General features: G+C 36.6%; 1 protein-coding gene across 3 annotated transcripts in view; it reads right to left on the minus strand.

The window, feature by feature from the left end:
- ATAD2 (ATPase family AAA domain containing 2) overlaps positions 1-15,291 on the minus strand; it is a 67,696-nt gene that overhangs the window by 6,066 nt on the left and 46,339 nt on the right. For all 3 annotated transcript variants that reach the window (XM_019459914.2, XM_019459913.2, XM_019459915.2), the window contains exons 16-24: positions 14,590-14,904; positions 14,078-14,210; positions 13,546-13,732; positions 12,401-12,586; positions 5,669-5,804; positions 4,454-4,650; positions 3,747-3,906; positions 960-1,082; positions 691-834 (exon numbers count right to left, since the gene is read on the minus strand). In XM_019459914.2, coding sequence (XP_019315459.1) covers positions 691-834; positions 960-1,082; positions 3,747-3,906; positions 4,454-4,650; positions 5,669-5,804; positions 12,401-12,586; positions 13,546-13,732; positions 14,078-14,210; positions 14,590-14,904 — 1,581 coding nt within the window. The remainder of the gene's footprint in view (positions 1-690; positions 835-959; positions 1,083-3,746; positions 3,907-4,453; positions 4,651-5,668; positions 5,805-12,400; positions 12,587-13,545; positions 13,733-14,077; positions 14,211-14,589; positions 14,905-15,291) is intronic.

A 15,291-nucleotide genomic window follows, 5' to 3' on the forward strand; every position in this document is an offset into this window, starting at 1 on the left:
GGTTTGCCTTTCTCATCCTCTTTTTCCCAGCTGCCTCCTCACATTTTTACAAAAGAAGGGGTTACTCTATCTCAAATCACTTACCCCAGGATAGGCTAACCGGCAATACAATAAGGGAACATCCCAACCCCTGCAAAACACACACACACACACACACACACACACACACACACACACACACAGAGTTTTAAAAATTTTGTTTAAAAGCATCTGAGATCTAACAAGGCACTGAGGAATTATGGCACCGGAATCTGGGAGAACAAACGAATAACTGAGAATCTAAGATCTGAGGACAGTCAGACATTCATGGGGCTCAAAGAACAAAAATTAGAATTAATAAGAGCCTTCCAAGGAAGGGAGGCCCTGGGAAAACCCATAGGCTTTGGATTAGTGCCTGGTGGAGTTATACCCTAAGAATAAGGAGGAAAGGGACACAAACTGGAATTTACAGAAATGAAACTCAATTTCAAATCAGTCAATCCTGCAATTAGATGAAGGTGAACTGGGACTACAAGCGGTATATCACTATAAACCTGGATGTATTTCAACAATGCAAAGTTGCCTTAATACTAACAAAATCAAGGTAATTCACCACATTAATATAAATAGAGAAAACTAAAGAGAAAGTAAATGGCATCAGTAGAGAATAAAGGCTAGTTTCGTAAGTAAAAATTATCCAAGTGCACTTACCAGGAGTACTGCAAGCCACAGGAGTACTGGGTGTCTTTAGTTTATCATTCTGCTCTGATTCTGATCTTTTATCACCAACAGAGGTGGAATTTTGCTTTGGCATCACATGATAGTAAGATGGGGCGTATTTGGAGGAGCTACAACCTTATAAGTAGACATGGAATATCGAGTCAAATGTCCAGATCTCAAAATTACACGAAGGATTAATTAAAAGAACTCAATACACTAAATGAGAAGCATCTTTTTCTGATGCCAAATCATTTTCCTACCTCTCTTCTTTCTAGATTCCTGAATTTCTTCACAAAGCTGCTCAAAGTCTTCATCAAGTTCTTCTTTAATTATTGCATAAGCAGTATCTCTTAAAGCACAGGCTCTATGCCTAATTAGACGATCTGAGAAATGAACAAAGAATATAATTTTAAAATTTCTTTTTAATAATTTTCCAAAAATAAACTCAACATGTTGGGCTAAAATTGTGGGGGGGGGGGAAGAAAAAGAAAAGAAAATCAAAATTCCTTTTTTACTTTTACCAGGAAGACTAAAAGTTACTGGAATTGTATTGTTCTGTTTTTGCTGTTAATCTAATGTTCTGGATGCCAGATTTAATTCAGCAGACTAAACCCAAACAATTTTATTGCTCTGTCCTATCTAGCTCCCTGTGAAATATCAGAAAAAAAATAGAAGAATCAATCAACAGCAAGACTATATAACAACAGGACAACAACAAAAACAGCAAGGAAGGCTGTATCATTAGTGAGCCAGGGATGTAAAAGAATTTTAGAAGCTATAGAGACGATGTTACTGCATTGACAGAGAAACTAAACAGAAAGACAATTAAATAGCAACCCTATACAGGAAACGCTGGAAAAGCCCCCTAAACTCAGAGTCCAAGCACTAAAAACTGGAATATGCTTTGAGGCAGACGGCAGGTAATAACTGAATGTAAAATTGCTTGAACACCTGGATCAATTCCCTCATAAGGCAATAGGCAATATTCACACCCAGGTTAAGAGTTGACAGCAATAGCTATAATATCAGAAAGATTCCTCAGGGGATTTCTAATTCGGGCAGAGGCAAAAGTCTAAGCACTGATTCCCCAACTATGGTAGCATGAGCATCACTTGGAACCTTGTCAGAAATGTAAATTCTCAGGCCCTACCCTACATCTACAGAATGAGAAACCATGGAGATGGGGCCCTACAAGCTGCATCTTAACAAGTCCTCTAGGAGACACTGATTGCCTGCTAAAGTTTCAACACCACTGGTCTCAAGTAATTTTAGATTGTCATGATGGACAGAAGCAACAGCAGCAGTATGACTGCAATGAAACAGAAAAAGTCCTCAGCCTTCACTGTAAATGCTTCCTTCTTTCGACAATTAAGAGGTCTTCTCAGGTTGGTAACCTGTTTCCCAGGGTTTACCTATAGAATTCTGAATTACAGGGAAATGCCTAGGGAAGATGAGGGTAAGGACTGGGAGGGGAAGAACAGAGAGCTTTTCAATTGTTGAACAAACTCTCAGTAGGTCCCTGTGCTAATCAGGCCAATTTATAAACACTTCCAATTAGAAAACAGAAAGCCAATGTACTGGAGAGAGAGTTAACAGGACTATTAAAAGAAAAACCAAAACTATCCACTGAGGGTAAAGGACACTAGCCACAAAAGAAAAATAGGAAGCTAAGAAAAAGAAGCACCTAAGAAAGAATATTTTTGGATATGAGTAAGTTTATATTAGATATATAGATAGATAGATTACATATATGAACAAGTGCCATTAAAAATTCCCTTATTTTATAAATTTTATTTATTTTTTAAAGACTTTGTTTTTAAGTAATCTCTGCACCCAATGTGAGACTCAAACCCACAATCCCCAGATGAAGAGTCACATGCTCTACCGACTAAGCCAGCCAGGTGCCCTTACAAATTTTATTTTTTAACTGCCTGTGTAGGTGAGGACAGAATGAGTATATGTATAGAAAAGATCTAAAAAAGTTATCCCCAAACTTAATAGTGTCCACCTTTGGAGAGAGAAAATGGGCGACTTATTTTTTATTGAAGTGTAGTTAACTTAGAATATTATATTAGTTTCAAGTGTACAACACAGTAATTCAATATTTATATACATTATGAAGTGATCACCATAATAAATCTAGGAGGCTTGGTTTTAAAAATATAGGGGCACCTGGGTGGCTCAGTTGGTGAAGCGTCTGACTTCGGCTCAGGTCATGATCTCGTGGTTCGTGAGTTCAAGCCCCACATTGGGCTCTGTGCTGACAGCTCGGAGCCTGGAGCCTGTTTCAGATTCTGTGTCTCCCTCTCTCTCTCTGACCCTCCCCCATTCATGCTGTCTCTGTCTCAAAAATAAATAAACGTTAGGGGCGCCTGGGTGGTTTGGTCGGTTAGGCGTCCGACTTCGGCTCAGGTCATGATCTCACGGTCCGTGAGTTCGAGCCCCGCGTCAGGCTCTGTGCTGACCGCTCAGAGCCTGGAGCCTGTTTCAGATCCTGTGTCTCCCTCTCTCTCTGCCCTTCCCCTGTTCATGCTCTGTCTCTCTCTGTCTCAAAAATAAATAAATGTAAAAATAAATAAACATAAAAAAATTTAAAAAAATTATTAGCAAGTATTATATATTACTTTTGTAATAAAAACTGCAATGGTCTAAACTAAGAAAACTCTTTTGAACCTTTTTTATTACAGGGTGTTTATTTTCTACTTCGAGACAACACTGATAAACAAATGAAAGAAGTGAGGTTGTTAGTGATTCTGTGTCTCATTAGAGGATACATCACGCAACAGTTAATAAATACAGGCATTTTGGCATCAAAGAAACATGCATTCAAATTTTGCCTCTGTCACTTCCTGGCAGTATGATCCTGAATAAGTTTTCTAACCTAACTTCATTTTCCTCAACTGTAAAATGAGAATAATGCTGTATTCAATGGCATTGTGAATGTAAAATGTTTATAGTATATTACCTGGCATACAGTCAACCCTCACTAAATGTTAGCAGCCCCTGTTCCTGCCCCCTCCCTGGGGAAAAAACCCACTAATGCTTACCTCCAGGATCCCTATCCGGATTGTATTCTAAAGCATTACTACAGATCAGATCAATATCACTCAAATAGTCTTTCACAGTCAGATACTTGTGGAGATCAATTTTACTGATTACAGATGAAAGGTCCATTGGTTGCTTTATCACAGTGACATAATCAGGAACCTAAAATTCAAGCAAATCACTAAATGAACTCTGAACATAAAAACACTGGAGTCTAGTTGCTCTGCCAGGCAATACAGGGGTGAGAGAATAAATCTATAAGAAGTAACGATAATATATTAATATTAAACCTTTGACTGTATTTAAAGCTGGTTTTATTTTGTATTTACTCTTGTTCTTGGGCACCCATATCTCCAGTAATATCTTATACCTCTTTCCTTGTCCAAACGCCACCCATCCTTCAATGTCAACTTAAGATTTCACTTATTCAGCTTATTATTATTTCAGCTCATTCTAAACCGTGTAGGTTACAATAATATCATGTAGCATTAAGTCATTCTTAAATCACAAAGTTCATTGGCTACTCTCTGGAGGAAAGAAAAATGTGTTACATAGTTCTTAAGTCTCCATGTGCTTAGGACACTACTCCATATATTCCACATAAAGGAAAGAAGTTCAGAGTGTAGACAGGGAACCACATAAACTATTCAAATATTCTCTAATAATATTATAGTTTAGAACACATTTGATCCAAAGATTAAATCAATACCTCATCAGGGTCAACAGGTTTAGTAAATACTCTGAATCGCTTGTCAATAGCAAGCCTATGTGTAACATTTCTCAAGAAAATCCTCAGTTCTCTAAATGTATCTTCTTCTTGTTCTTCTAGTCGTTTCACTTCTTCTGCTGTCAGAGGTCTTGGCTCAGGTGGTGGTGCCACAGGGAGAACCTCCAAGGCCTGCAAAACTTCACATGAATGGAAGATTTTAGTTACTACTCTCTCATCATATCAAGGACGACAAATAATTTGGTGCACACAGTAGCCAGGCTTTCAGGGGTTATCCTCCTTATAGACCCCAGGAATAGAGGATTTGAAACACTAAATTGTTACCATAATCTCTATCCCTACATCCCTTCCTACAATAATTGGTAACTTGTAATTTGGAATGCGAATTCCTAAATCATTACCTCTTTTCCATTTTAAGATCACTTATGAGGCTATTAAAACTTTGAAAATGCATTATTTTCAGAACAAGAATATTCTACTAAAAAAAAGCTTTTTACTAGTTAATTTTTAAAGTAATAAAAAATTGTGTTATGTTTCAAATGTAACAAGTTTAATTTTGTTTAAACAGATATGTACAAGTACTCAGGATTAAAAAAGGAGTATGAGAGTGCTGCCCTAATAAACTGGCAATCTACTAAAGGAGTAAGTAACAGATAATTATCACATCTCTGTAATGTGATATTAGTAGTATGAAAAAAGTACAGTGGGTCATAATGATAGAAAATTAATTTTGCCTAGATATGTTAAGGAGTGAAAAATGAGTTACAGTAGTAGGACAAATGGGTCCTTAGGCAGAGATAGGCAAATGGGGATAGAAGCATTACTGAAAGGGAGCGAAAGAATGAATGGAATTAGAAAAGGCAGGAATATGTTGCATGTGGTGTAAAGTTAGAGTGCTTTGCAAAGAAGGAGGTGGGGGAAGGAGGGGAGAACGAAAGTGCCGAAAATGGGCTGGGGCTTTACTATGAATTCCAGCTGCAATTCTACATGGACTGGGAGTATACTAGGAAAGAAAGGCCTTGTATGCTTTAAGATCTTCAGTCTACTTTAATGGGAAGCACAGAGATTTATAAGCAGTAGAGGTATCAACCTAATGACTGAGGTTTTGAGTTTGTGTTAGAAGATGACGATGCTATTAATATTTTATTCCCACTGTCTCGGAATTATTATGTATTAAACTTTGACAGAGAAACTAACCTGCTTTCTTTTTTGATACAGGAGGCTTAGCAGCTTGCTTTAGAATTAAATCTTCAAAAAATTTTGTCCGTTCTTCTTTACCAGGTAACTGGACATTAAAAATTTCTCCATAATCACGGATAAATAATTCTTGCACCTTAAAAGAGAAAATACATGCATTATATATGTGAATACACAATACTGTGTATTAATCAATGCAACAGTAGGTTATTATACACATATTTTTAATAACCTGAACTATGCAATAAAGAGATGTTTTTAAAACACAGATCTTTTACGTACGCTGGAGTTACATATAAATCGTGTATGCACAGATTAGCAACTAAAAAATATGGGATCTTCTTTAAAACTCAAGACTCCGAAGTTCACATGGTAACTGACATGGCAATGTTTTATTTCCAGGGTTTTGTTGAGATCAATTAATTCACTTTCACAACCCAAAGTGAGATAGGAGAAGGAGTGGTTGTTCAGTAAAAATAAAGGCTATAACTTTGCATAGGGTATCTGGGTGGCTCAGTCAGTTCAGTGTCATGTGGACTCTTGATTTTGGCTCAGGTCACGATCTCAGTTTGTGAATTTGAGTCCCATGTCGGGTTCTGTGCTAACAGCATGGTACCTGTTTGGGATTCTCTCTCTCCCCCTCTTCCTCTGCGCATGTGTGCTCTTTCTCTCTCTCAAAAGAAATGAATTTTTAAAAAAAATTGAAAAAAAAAAGGCTAGTGGCACCTGGCTGGCTCAGTCAGTGGAGTATGCAACTCTTGATCTTGGGGTTGTGAGTTCGAGCCCCACGTTGGGTGTAGAGAGTACTTACAAATAATAATAAAAAAAATAATAAAGGCTAGAAATTAACAAGTGCTAGTGAGGATGTGGAGAAATTAGAACCTCTGTGGTGGTATGAATGTTAAAATGGTGCAGCCATTGTGGAAAACACGGAGTTACCACGTAATCCAGTACAGAAGAATTGGGGGTAAAAAAACCACCACGCAACCTGATACTTGTATACCAATAATCACAGCAGGATTATTCATAGTAGGCAAAAAGTAGAGACAATCCAAATGTTCATCATCAGATGAATGGATAAAAATGTGATACATAAATACAATGGCATATTACTCAGCCTTAAAAAGGAGTGAAATTTAAAAAATCTCTTTTAACGTTTATTTATTTTTGAGAGACAGAGTATGAGCAGGAAAGGGGCAGAGAGAGAGGAAGACACAGAATCTGAAGCAGGTCCAGGCTCTAAGCTGTCAGGAGAGAGCCCGACACAAGGCTTGAACCCACGAACCAAGAGATCATGACTCGGGCCAAAGTCGGACACTTAACTGGCTGAGCCACCCAGGTGCCCCAAAAGGGAGTGAAATTTTAACGCACGCTACAACATGGACAAAATCTGAAAACATGCTAAGTGAAATAAGCCAGTCACAAAAGGACACATACCATATTATTCCACTTACACAGATATGTAGAATAGGTAAATTCATAGAGACAGCAAGTTATTATAACAGAAGTTACTGGGGGGGTTTGGGAAAGGAGGATATGGAGAGTAACTGCTTACGGGGTATAGAGTTTCTGTTTGGGATGATGAAAACGTTCTGGAAATGGATATTGGTGATGGCTGTACAACACTGTGAATGTACTTAATGCAATGTACTTTGTCACTGAACTGCACACTTAAAAGGCGTTAGTGTACAGTTCAGTGACAAAGTACACTGCATATTTTACTGCCAAAAAAAGGGCAAAAGAGATCCCCAAAGGATGTTTCTAGCCAACCTCTCAACCCTTTCCAGTATTATTAGAGAATAATATTTATTCCTTGTGCGATGCTTATGCACCTTGTTTTGTGTATCTTTGACATCTAGAAGTTTACATTCATAGCTTTTGCATAACCTGATTCGCAGGGTCTTCCACGCTCCCATATTTATGAAAATGTTCCTAGTATGTTATATGAAACTTTCCTCCTGTTGTCCCAACGTCATTTATGAAATGTCTTTATTATTAATTCATTTACTAAATTACTATGTAAACAAGAGTCTACCAGTGGACTATGTTACATTAATTTGTCCATGCTGGCCCAAATTCCACAGTTCTAATTTTTAATTTTGTGGTATGCTTTAATATTTGATGGTCTTAGAACCTCCTCATTGGTTTTTCAACATTTTCTTGGAAATTCAAGCACTTATTCCTTCTCTATTGAATTTTAGAATCCACCTATTTTGTTGGAATTTGTACCCTTTCCCCCTCTCTCATGGATTGTAAGATATATGCTGTATTTCTATTTTTTATTGTTAGAACTGTTAACAGAAATACCTAAGTTTCTTTTTTCTAGCAAACTGTAAGGTTAATCAATATCTAGATATCAGACAAAAATCTGAATGTGCTTTTATTTCCTTATTCTCCATTGCTATATCGTTCTTGCCATTATCAAGTTCAGACTAAGACCAACTGAGATTTAGTTTCACATTCCTTAAAAAATTTTTTCTATCACAATTTTGTGACAATAAGTTTTACTGTTTTCTTTGTTCACTGCTTCTTATATGCCACTTCTACAAAATAAAAATCCAAGACAAATAATCCTTTAATAATTCTTTCAATCAAGGGTTTGAGTCATTGGTCATAGTTTCTTAGGCACTGCATATTCAAAAATATCTTTGTTTTGCTCTCTCATTCAAATGCTAACTTTGTTGGGAAGGAAATTAAGGTTTAAAATTATTTTCTTTCAAAACTTTGAAACTATAGCTCAGTTGTCTCCTTAGTAGCTAGTGTACCAATGAGAAGGTAGAAGCAATTTGATTTTTAGTCCTTTCTAGTAGTATTTTTTCTCTCAGAAGATTTAAAAATTTTCCTCTGTACTTACATTTTCTCTTCTACATTTACTTTCCCTTCCCTATCATAAAGCCCATTAAACAGGTGTTAGACCTGAATTGATCTCCTGTATTCTAACTTTTTTTCCTGATTTTTCAAATCTCTGTCCTTTTGTATCAGATAGGGTAAGAATTCCCGGTGTCACGATCTCCCATCTTGCTAATTCACTCTTTATCTGTGTCTGCTCTTTTTCAAAAGCCTCACAGAGTTTTTTACTTGGGGGTGCGGAGAGTTACTTCATTTATAACATCTCCATTTGGTTCTTTTCTACAACAGTCTGTTGGTGATACATGGATATGATTATTCATTGAGCTGTCCTTCTCAAATGCTTATTTATAAGCTCCTCTTTGCCTGCCTTTGAATTCTTGACTGTCCATAGCTGTCAAGCTATTCTAGCTTCTACTCCCAGTGATTATATGAAGAAGCTAGCCTATACTAGAAATAAAATTTACCTGTAATTTGCTTTCTGAGCACAGGGTTTTCCCATTCCTCCTGATCTTGACAGCCACAGATAGTCACTGTTCTGACACAGTAGTCTTTGGGCCCAACCTCACTGCTCTAGCTGAGGATGAACAGCTTTGCTGACTTCTGCCTGGTATGGCCAGAAGTGAAGAAAACTAATTAACTAAAAGTTGTCCAAGGGCTCTTTCAATTCCTTTCCAGCATTGCCTCAGTGCTAGAAACCATTCCCATCTTGGAAAGCAGTCCTCTCATGCACATGCTTTGAACTGTGGTAACCCTCATCAATCTAATCCCCACTGCTCTTTCATGGGTTCATGAAAGTTGCTAATCTATTCAGAACATTCTTTCTCATTTTTCCCATGCTGCTAAATTGTTAAGGGTTCACTAGTGCTCATGGATATAGGTACTCTGACTACAATTCTGAGATGGACAAGCTCCAATGTAGCTAAAATGGTACACACGGTGTTCTCATTTATTATATAGCCCAATGCTATACAGACAGTATCAATGAACCACTAAAAACTATATAAGGCTCAAAGTGGACTTGCTTATAAATTACATTATTCATTTTTTAAAATAAGCAATCCATGGTCCTGTGCCCACTCCACCCTACCATGCAGTGTGATACTGGGATGCTTTACTCAGTTTACAATTATATGCTTAAGAAATATTACCCCCCCAAAACAGAGAAACTATTCTTCAAAGAAAGATCTTTAAGTGCAGAATTCCCACATTCTTGACAAAGTTATCTCAGATTAAACGGACTGCAGATTTTCAACCTCTCTACATCCATATTAAGAACACTCAGCTATTTTGTCTTGTTATCAAGAGTATAAAATTATCTTCCAAATTTCAAAATGATTAACAATGTTTTAACTGACAGTGAGTACAATAAGCCAATGGTATAATGTGGCTACTAAATAGTAATTCTTCTTTACTTTGTTAAGCAGAACACTGCTAGAGTACTTAATTCATTCTGGGTACAGCTTTTCAAAGGGAATATAAAGACATTCAGGAGAGTGACAGAATTCTGAAGAAACTAAAAATATGTGATGTGTGGCAGAGCCTATTATCAGGCCCATGTCCTCTTCTTCTTAGGCACACTGCTCTGTCATACTTCCTAGTCTCCCTTGCTGTTAGGTACAGCCATGTGAGGTTCAGCCAATGGAACGGGAGAGAAAATGATACATATCTTTCGGATTAGGCACATAAATGGGCCACTCCTTTCAGTGGGGTGGAGTAAAAGCAGGCTGCAAAGTCACGTGATGAAACTGCGAAAGTTCTCTCAGCCTGAATGTCTGGAATGACTACATGGGAGGAGGCTAAGACCTGAATGTAGTCACCTGCATAGTATAGTTAAGCGAGTGAGAAATAAACTTCTACTATATTAACAACCCTAAGGAATATACTGTTATCACAGAAGAAATGTTTAGTGTGAAGAAGTTTGAGTCAGAGTGGGGAGATGCAAATAAACATAATAGAGCATTCGAATATACAAAGAGTTGTCATGATGAAAACAGACTTGACAGGTTCTAGATAGCACTCAGAAAACAGATAAAGAAATGGAAGCCTCTCAAAATAAGTTGATTTTTTAGGAATCAGAGCTAACGAACTGAATAGTGAAGAAAGTGTTTCACCAAAAGTGGAATATCCACATAAAAGATCAAGTATAAAGGAAGAGTCCAGAACTAAATTAACTAAACTAGAAGCCATTAAGAGTCTATAACATACACTTAATATCTGTTTCCCAGCTTGCTCAAATTCCAGCTGAATACCTCACAATTAACTATTAAAACAGGGCCATCAGGGACATCATTCTTGTCCTCGGATAACTCAATCTCATTTCCTTCTACTCTGCTCTCTACTCACTTGGCTCTAGCCACCCTGGTCTTCTTAAGCTATTTTTCTAACACATCAAACACACTTTTGCCTCAGGGTCTTTGCACTTGCTTTTCTTCTGCCAAGAACCTTTGTCCCTCAGATACCCCAAATGGGTTACTATTTTACCTTTTTCAGGTCTTTGCTCAAAAGTCATCTTCTTAGGCCTTACTTAAGACTATTTATTTAACACTGTGACCCTACCACACTCTCTTGGCATTGCTTAGCTAAATTTTTCTCCATAGCAATAGGTTAATATTATACATTTTATCTATTTATTTTTACTTTCTCAACTAAGGTGTGTGTGAGCCCTAGGAAGATAGAGAAATTTTTGTATTTTTCAACGCTATACTCCATTACCCAGAACTATGCCTGACACAGAATAAGCACTCAATAATATCTCTTTAATAAAATATTTGAATTTATCTTCCTACTCACGTTCTAAAATATGCAAACCAATTTTGTCAAAGATATGGAAAACTCATTAAATTCAGTCATTAAAAACAAAACAAACCACAGAGAAGCCTACAATATACTTATTATGTACTCTGAGAATTGAAAGGTGGAGAAAAAAGTCTCTTCATGTATTTTACATTTCACTAGGAGACAGACAGGCAAACATAAATATTTAATGGCAAGCAGTGATAAAAACAAAATACAGTAAGGGAAAAGAGAGTGATGGGCAGAGGAGCTAATCACTATAATTGAGAAACTGATCAGGGAAGGCCACTCTGAGGTGACACCTGGGCAGAGACCTGAGAAAAATAAAGGATCACAACAGGCAAACATCTAGAAGAGTATTTCAGGCAGAAAAAGCATGAACTTTTGTCCATGGTAGCTGTCTAAACAGGCACTAACTTGAAAATACAGTAATTTGGTACAAACAAAAATTCTAAATGTGCATACTCTTCAACTAAGCTACAGTTATTCCACTTTTAGGAATGGATGCTAGAAAAATCCACATAGTAATGCTCATACAAAATAAGCTCAGGGGCACCTGGGTGGCTTAGTCATTTAAGTGTCTGACTCTTGACTTTGGCTCAGGTCATGATCTCATGGTTCATGAGATCAAGACTTGTCCCTGCTTGGGATTCTCTCTCTCCGTCTCTCTCTGATCCTCCCCTGCTTATACTCTCTCTCTCTCAAAATAAACATTAAAAAAAAAAAAAAAAAAGCCCAAGGATCTCACTCTAACAGTTCAATAGAAACAAAAACTAAAAAACAACCAAAATACCTATGAACAAGAATCTAGATAAATTTGGGTACATCAAGACAATGGAAAAAGCCATGCTGCTTTTAAAAGGAATGAGACTGTGTATTAAAAAAAAAAAAAAAAAGTGTGTGTGTATACACACACACATACACATATATATGGCAAGTTGCAGAATAGTATGCATTATATAACCCCGTTTTTGGAAGAGAAAAAGATTTATAATGCAGCCTTACTATACACACATATAAATACACCCACCATCCTTCCCAACAAGCCCATATATCATATGTACAGTGACTTTCCCCTCTACAAATTACCTCTTCTGGCAGAGCAGAATGGGGTTTGTCAGAAGTTGCAAGTAGTAAAACTGGAGCAAATGAAGGAATATTCTGTAACAATGTAATAAATGTGGCTTTCAGTGTTGGTCCAACTATTTCCCACCACAAGTGGATATGAGGAACATATACTATACTTGGTGCTGTTCTCTTAGCTTCACGAATCATCTAGTAGAGAGGGAAAAAAATTATATTCAGTTAAAGAGTTAGTATGTTAGTAATGCTTGCTTTTTATTGGTCTGGAACAATGTTTAACTTCCCAGAATTATTATATAAAACCCTCAAGATTTTAAAATGCTTTCCCGTTTCGGTCTTATTTTTAAATGTTTTGTAAAAGTCTTGTAAAGTTCTAGTAAGAGGCAAAAGATTTATGCGATATGAAGAGAAATCAGAGTATTAAAAGTCTTATTTTTAGGAAAACATAATTGCTTTAAGCAATTAGGAAGAAAACAGCTTAATACATCTAGAAGACTTCTGTTAAATGCAAAAATAGAAAACTTAGATTTGAAAAATTTTAATATAAAGATAGCAAAAACAGAAGCAGCAGAATATCTGAGTGCTTACCATGCAGCAGTCACTGTTTTATTTTATTTTTTTTTTAAATGTTTATTTCTGAGACAGAGAGAGACAGAGCGTGAGTCAGGGAGGGGCAGAGAGAGAGGGAGACACAGAATCCAAAGCAGGCTCCAGGCTCCGAGCTGTCAGCACAGAGCCAGACGCGGGGCTCGAACTCACAAACCGTGAGATCATGGCCTAAGCTGAAGTCGGTCGCTCAACCGACTGAGCCACCCAGGCGTCCCAACAGTCACTGTTTTAAATACTCTACCCACTTAATCCTCACAGCAGCCATACAAGGTAAATACTATTATTATCTCCATTTTGCAAATGGGGGAAACAAGGCAGAGATCTAATAACTTTCCTAGGTCACACAGATATTAAATGGTGGAAATGTGATTTAAACCCATACTCTTTAATGACTAAGCAATTACATATAGTTCTATTTCATAAACCTGGAGGTAGAAATCAGAAAGATAAAAAAAAAGTTCAAAACAGATAAGCAATTCTAGACTGTGTCTCTGGAAGACTGCTTCTCTTACAGCTTACTTGTCTGGGCAATAATGAATTACCTGGGCACACGTTTCTTCAGGAGATGTAGCGCTGACTCCAAAAAGAACAGGAATGTCTAAGGTATATACTGCAAATTTTTCCAAAGCGTGGATGACAGCTGGTGCCAAATGAGAACCTTGCCCAAATCCTGGCTCTCCCACTATCAATATTCTTGGTCGAAAAGACATAGGTTGATAACATGCATTTCTGAAAGAAATTAGCTGTATTTTAGAAAAAGCAAAAGTTAAAATTTTCCTCCTAAATTACCAATTTTTAACTTTCTTAAGGCAAAATTTTTGACTATATGGCTGGTCAATCCATAACAGTATGGTTCAAGTGGTCTTTGGAAAATATCAACCTCCACAGATTTTAGGACTACTTTATACAGTGTAATTTCTATTATGGTGACAACTGTAATACCAAAAAATTTTTGATATTTTAACTTAAAAAAAGAAGATCAGTTAGCATTCTTATATTTTCAACCACCATCTTTTAGTTTTTAGGAATTTACACACAAGAAATTATATATATTCATTTGCAAGGGAAATATACCTATTCAAATGAAGAAAATTAAAATTTTCTTTTGCCTTATTAAAGGATTTTTGAGAAAGCCCATTTTCATATACGGATGGAACATCATCATCACTGTATGCCAAGTCACTTTCTAGCAGAGGACAAGAAATATCTACAAAACAAAAAAATTGTACATTAGTAACTTTTCTGGATTGCAAAAAGCAAACGTTTATGTAATGCATTAGTTAGCAAATCAATGTCCATGAAATGTAGAACAAAATTTAAGAATCAAAAACATTTGTGTAGATATGAATAACAAATATAAATGCACTTCAAATTCAAACAGATCTAATTAAGGGCAATCTTTGAAGTAAGTTTCCTTCAAACATCCAGGCAAGGCAGGACTAAATTCCTTTCAAGAGGCTGTTTTCTAAAAAAAAAAAAAAAAAAACAAAAAAAAACCCACACAAAAAAACCAACCACAAAACATTTCTGGGATGTATAAAACATTTAGTTTTCCTGATTATTAAATGGCCGATCAAGTATCATACCTGAGTCTAAAGCTTTATTTGTTCTGATTTCTGCATGTGGAAATACTCTCTGCAGGGCTTCTAAGATCTGGTGAACAGTACTTTGTAGGAGTGGTTTCACAACAGTGGACAATGCCTGCCCAGGTGATGTCACAGCTCTTTGGGCAGCTGGTATCATCTTTTGCATGGCTACCTCAAAATCCTTAGCTGAGATGGTAATTGAAGAGAGATCCAACTGTAGTTTCTCACTAGTGGTATAAATTTGTGGGTAGCGTCGACGCAGAGCACATAAAGCGGCCTCAGAGCATATTGACTTAATATCTGCACCACAGTATCCTATCCAAGGCAACCAAAAAAAATGTTTTAAAGTAAATCATCATCCTATGAGCATGACTATGGTTAAAAGAAAATTAAAACTCAACATAGAAATATAGTAAAATATTCAGAGTAAGGATAAAATCTCTCATCCACTCAGTAAACTTGTAACGGTTAATAACCATCAACAAATCAATCAACTTTTGCAAGTGAAATGTACAAACACTAAATGTAGCACAGCGGTCAAGAACAAGAGTTTTAAAAGGACAGACTAAGTTCAAACTCCAGTTTTTCATTTACTGCACATATGATCTTTGGAGAATCATTTATGCTCTTTGTTAAGAGCATCTATGTTAAATTCCTACATTAACATTTCTACATCTGTAAATTGGGGATAATGCTACCTGC

Source organism: Panthera pardus, unplaced genomic scaffold, assembly GCF_024362965.1.
Source record: "Panthera pardus isolate Hobbes unplaced genomic scaffold, ASM2436296v1 HiC_scaffold_7, whole genome shotgun sequence".
NCBI classification, from domain to species: domain Eukaryota; kingdom Metazoa; phylum Chordata; class Mammalia; order Carnivora; family Felidae; genus Panthera; species Panthera pardus.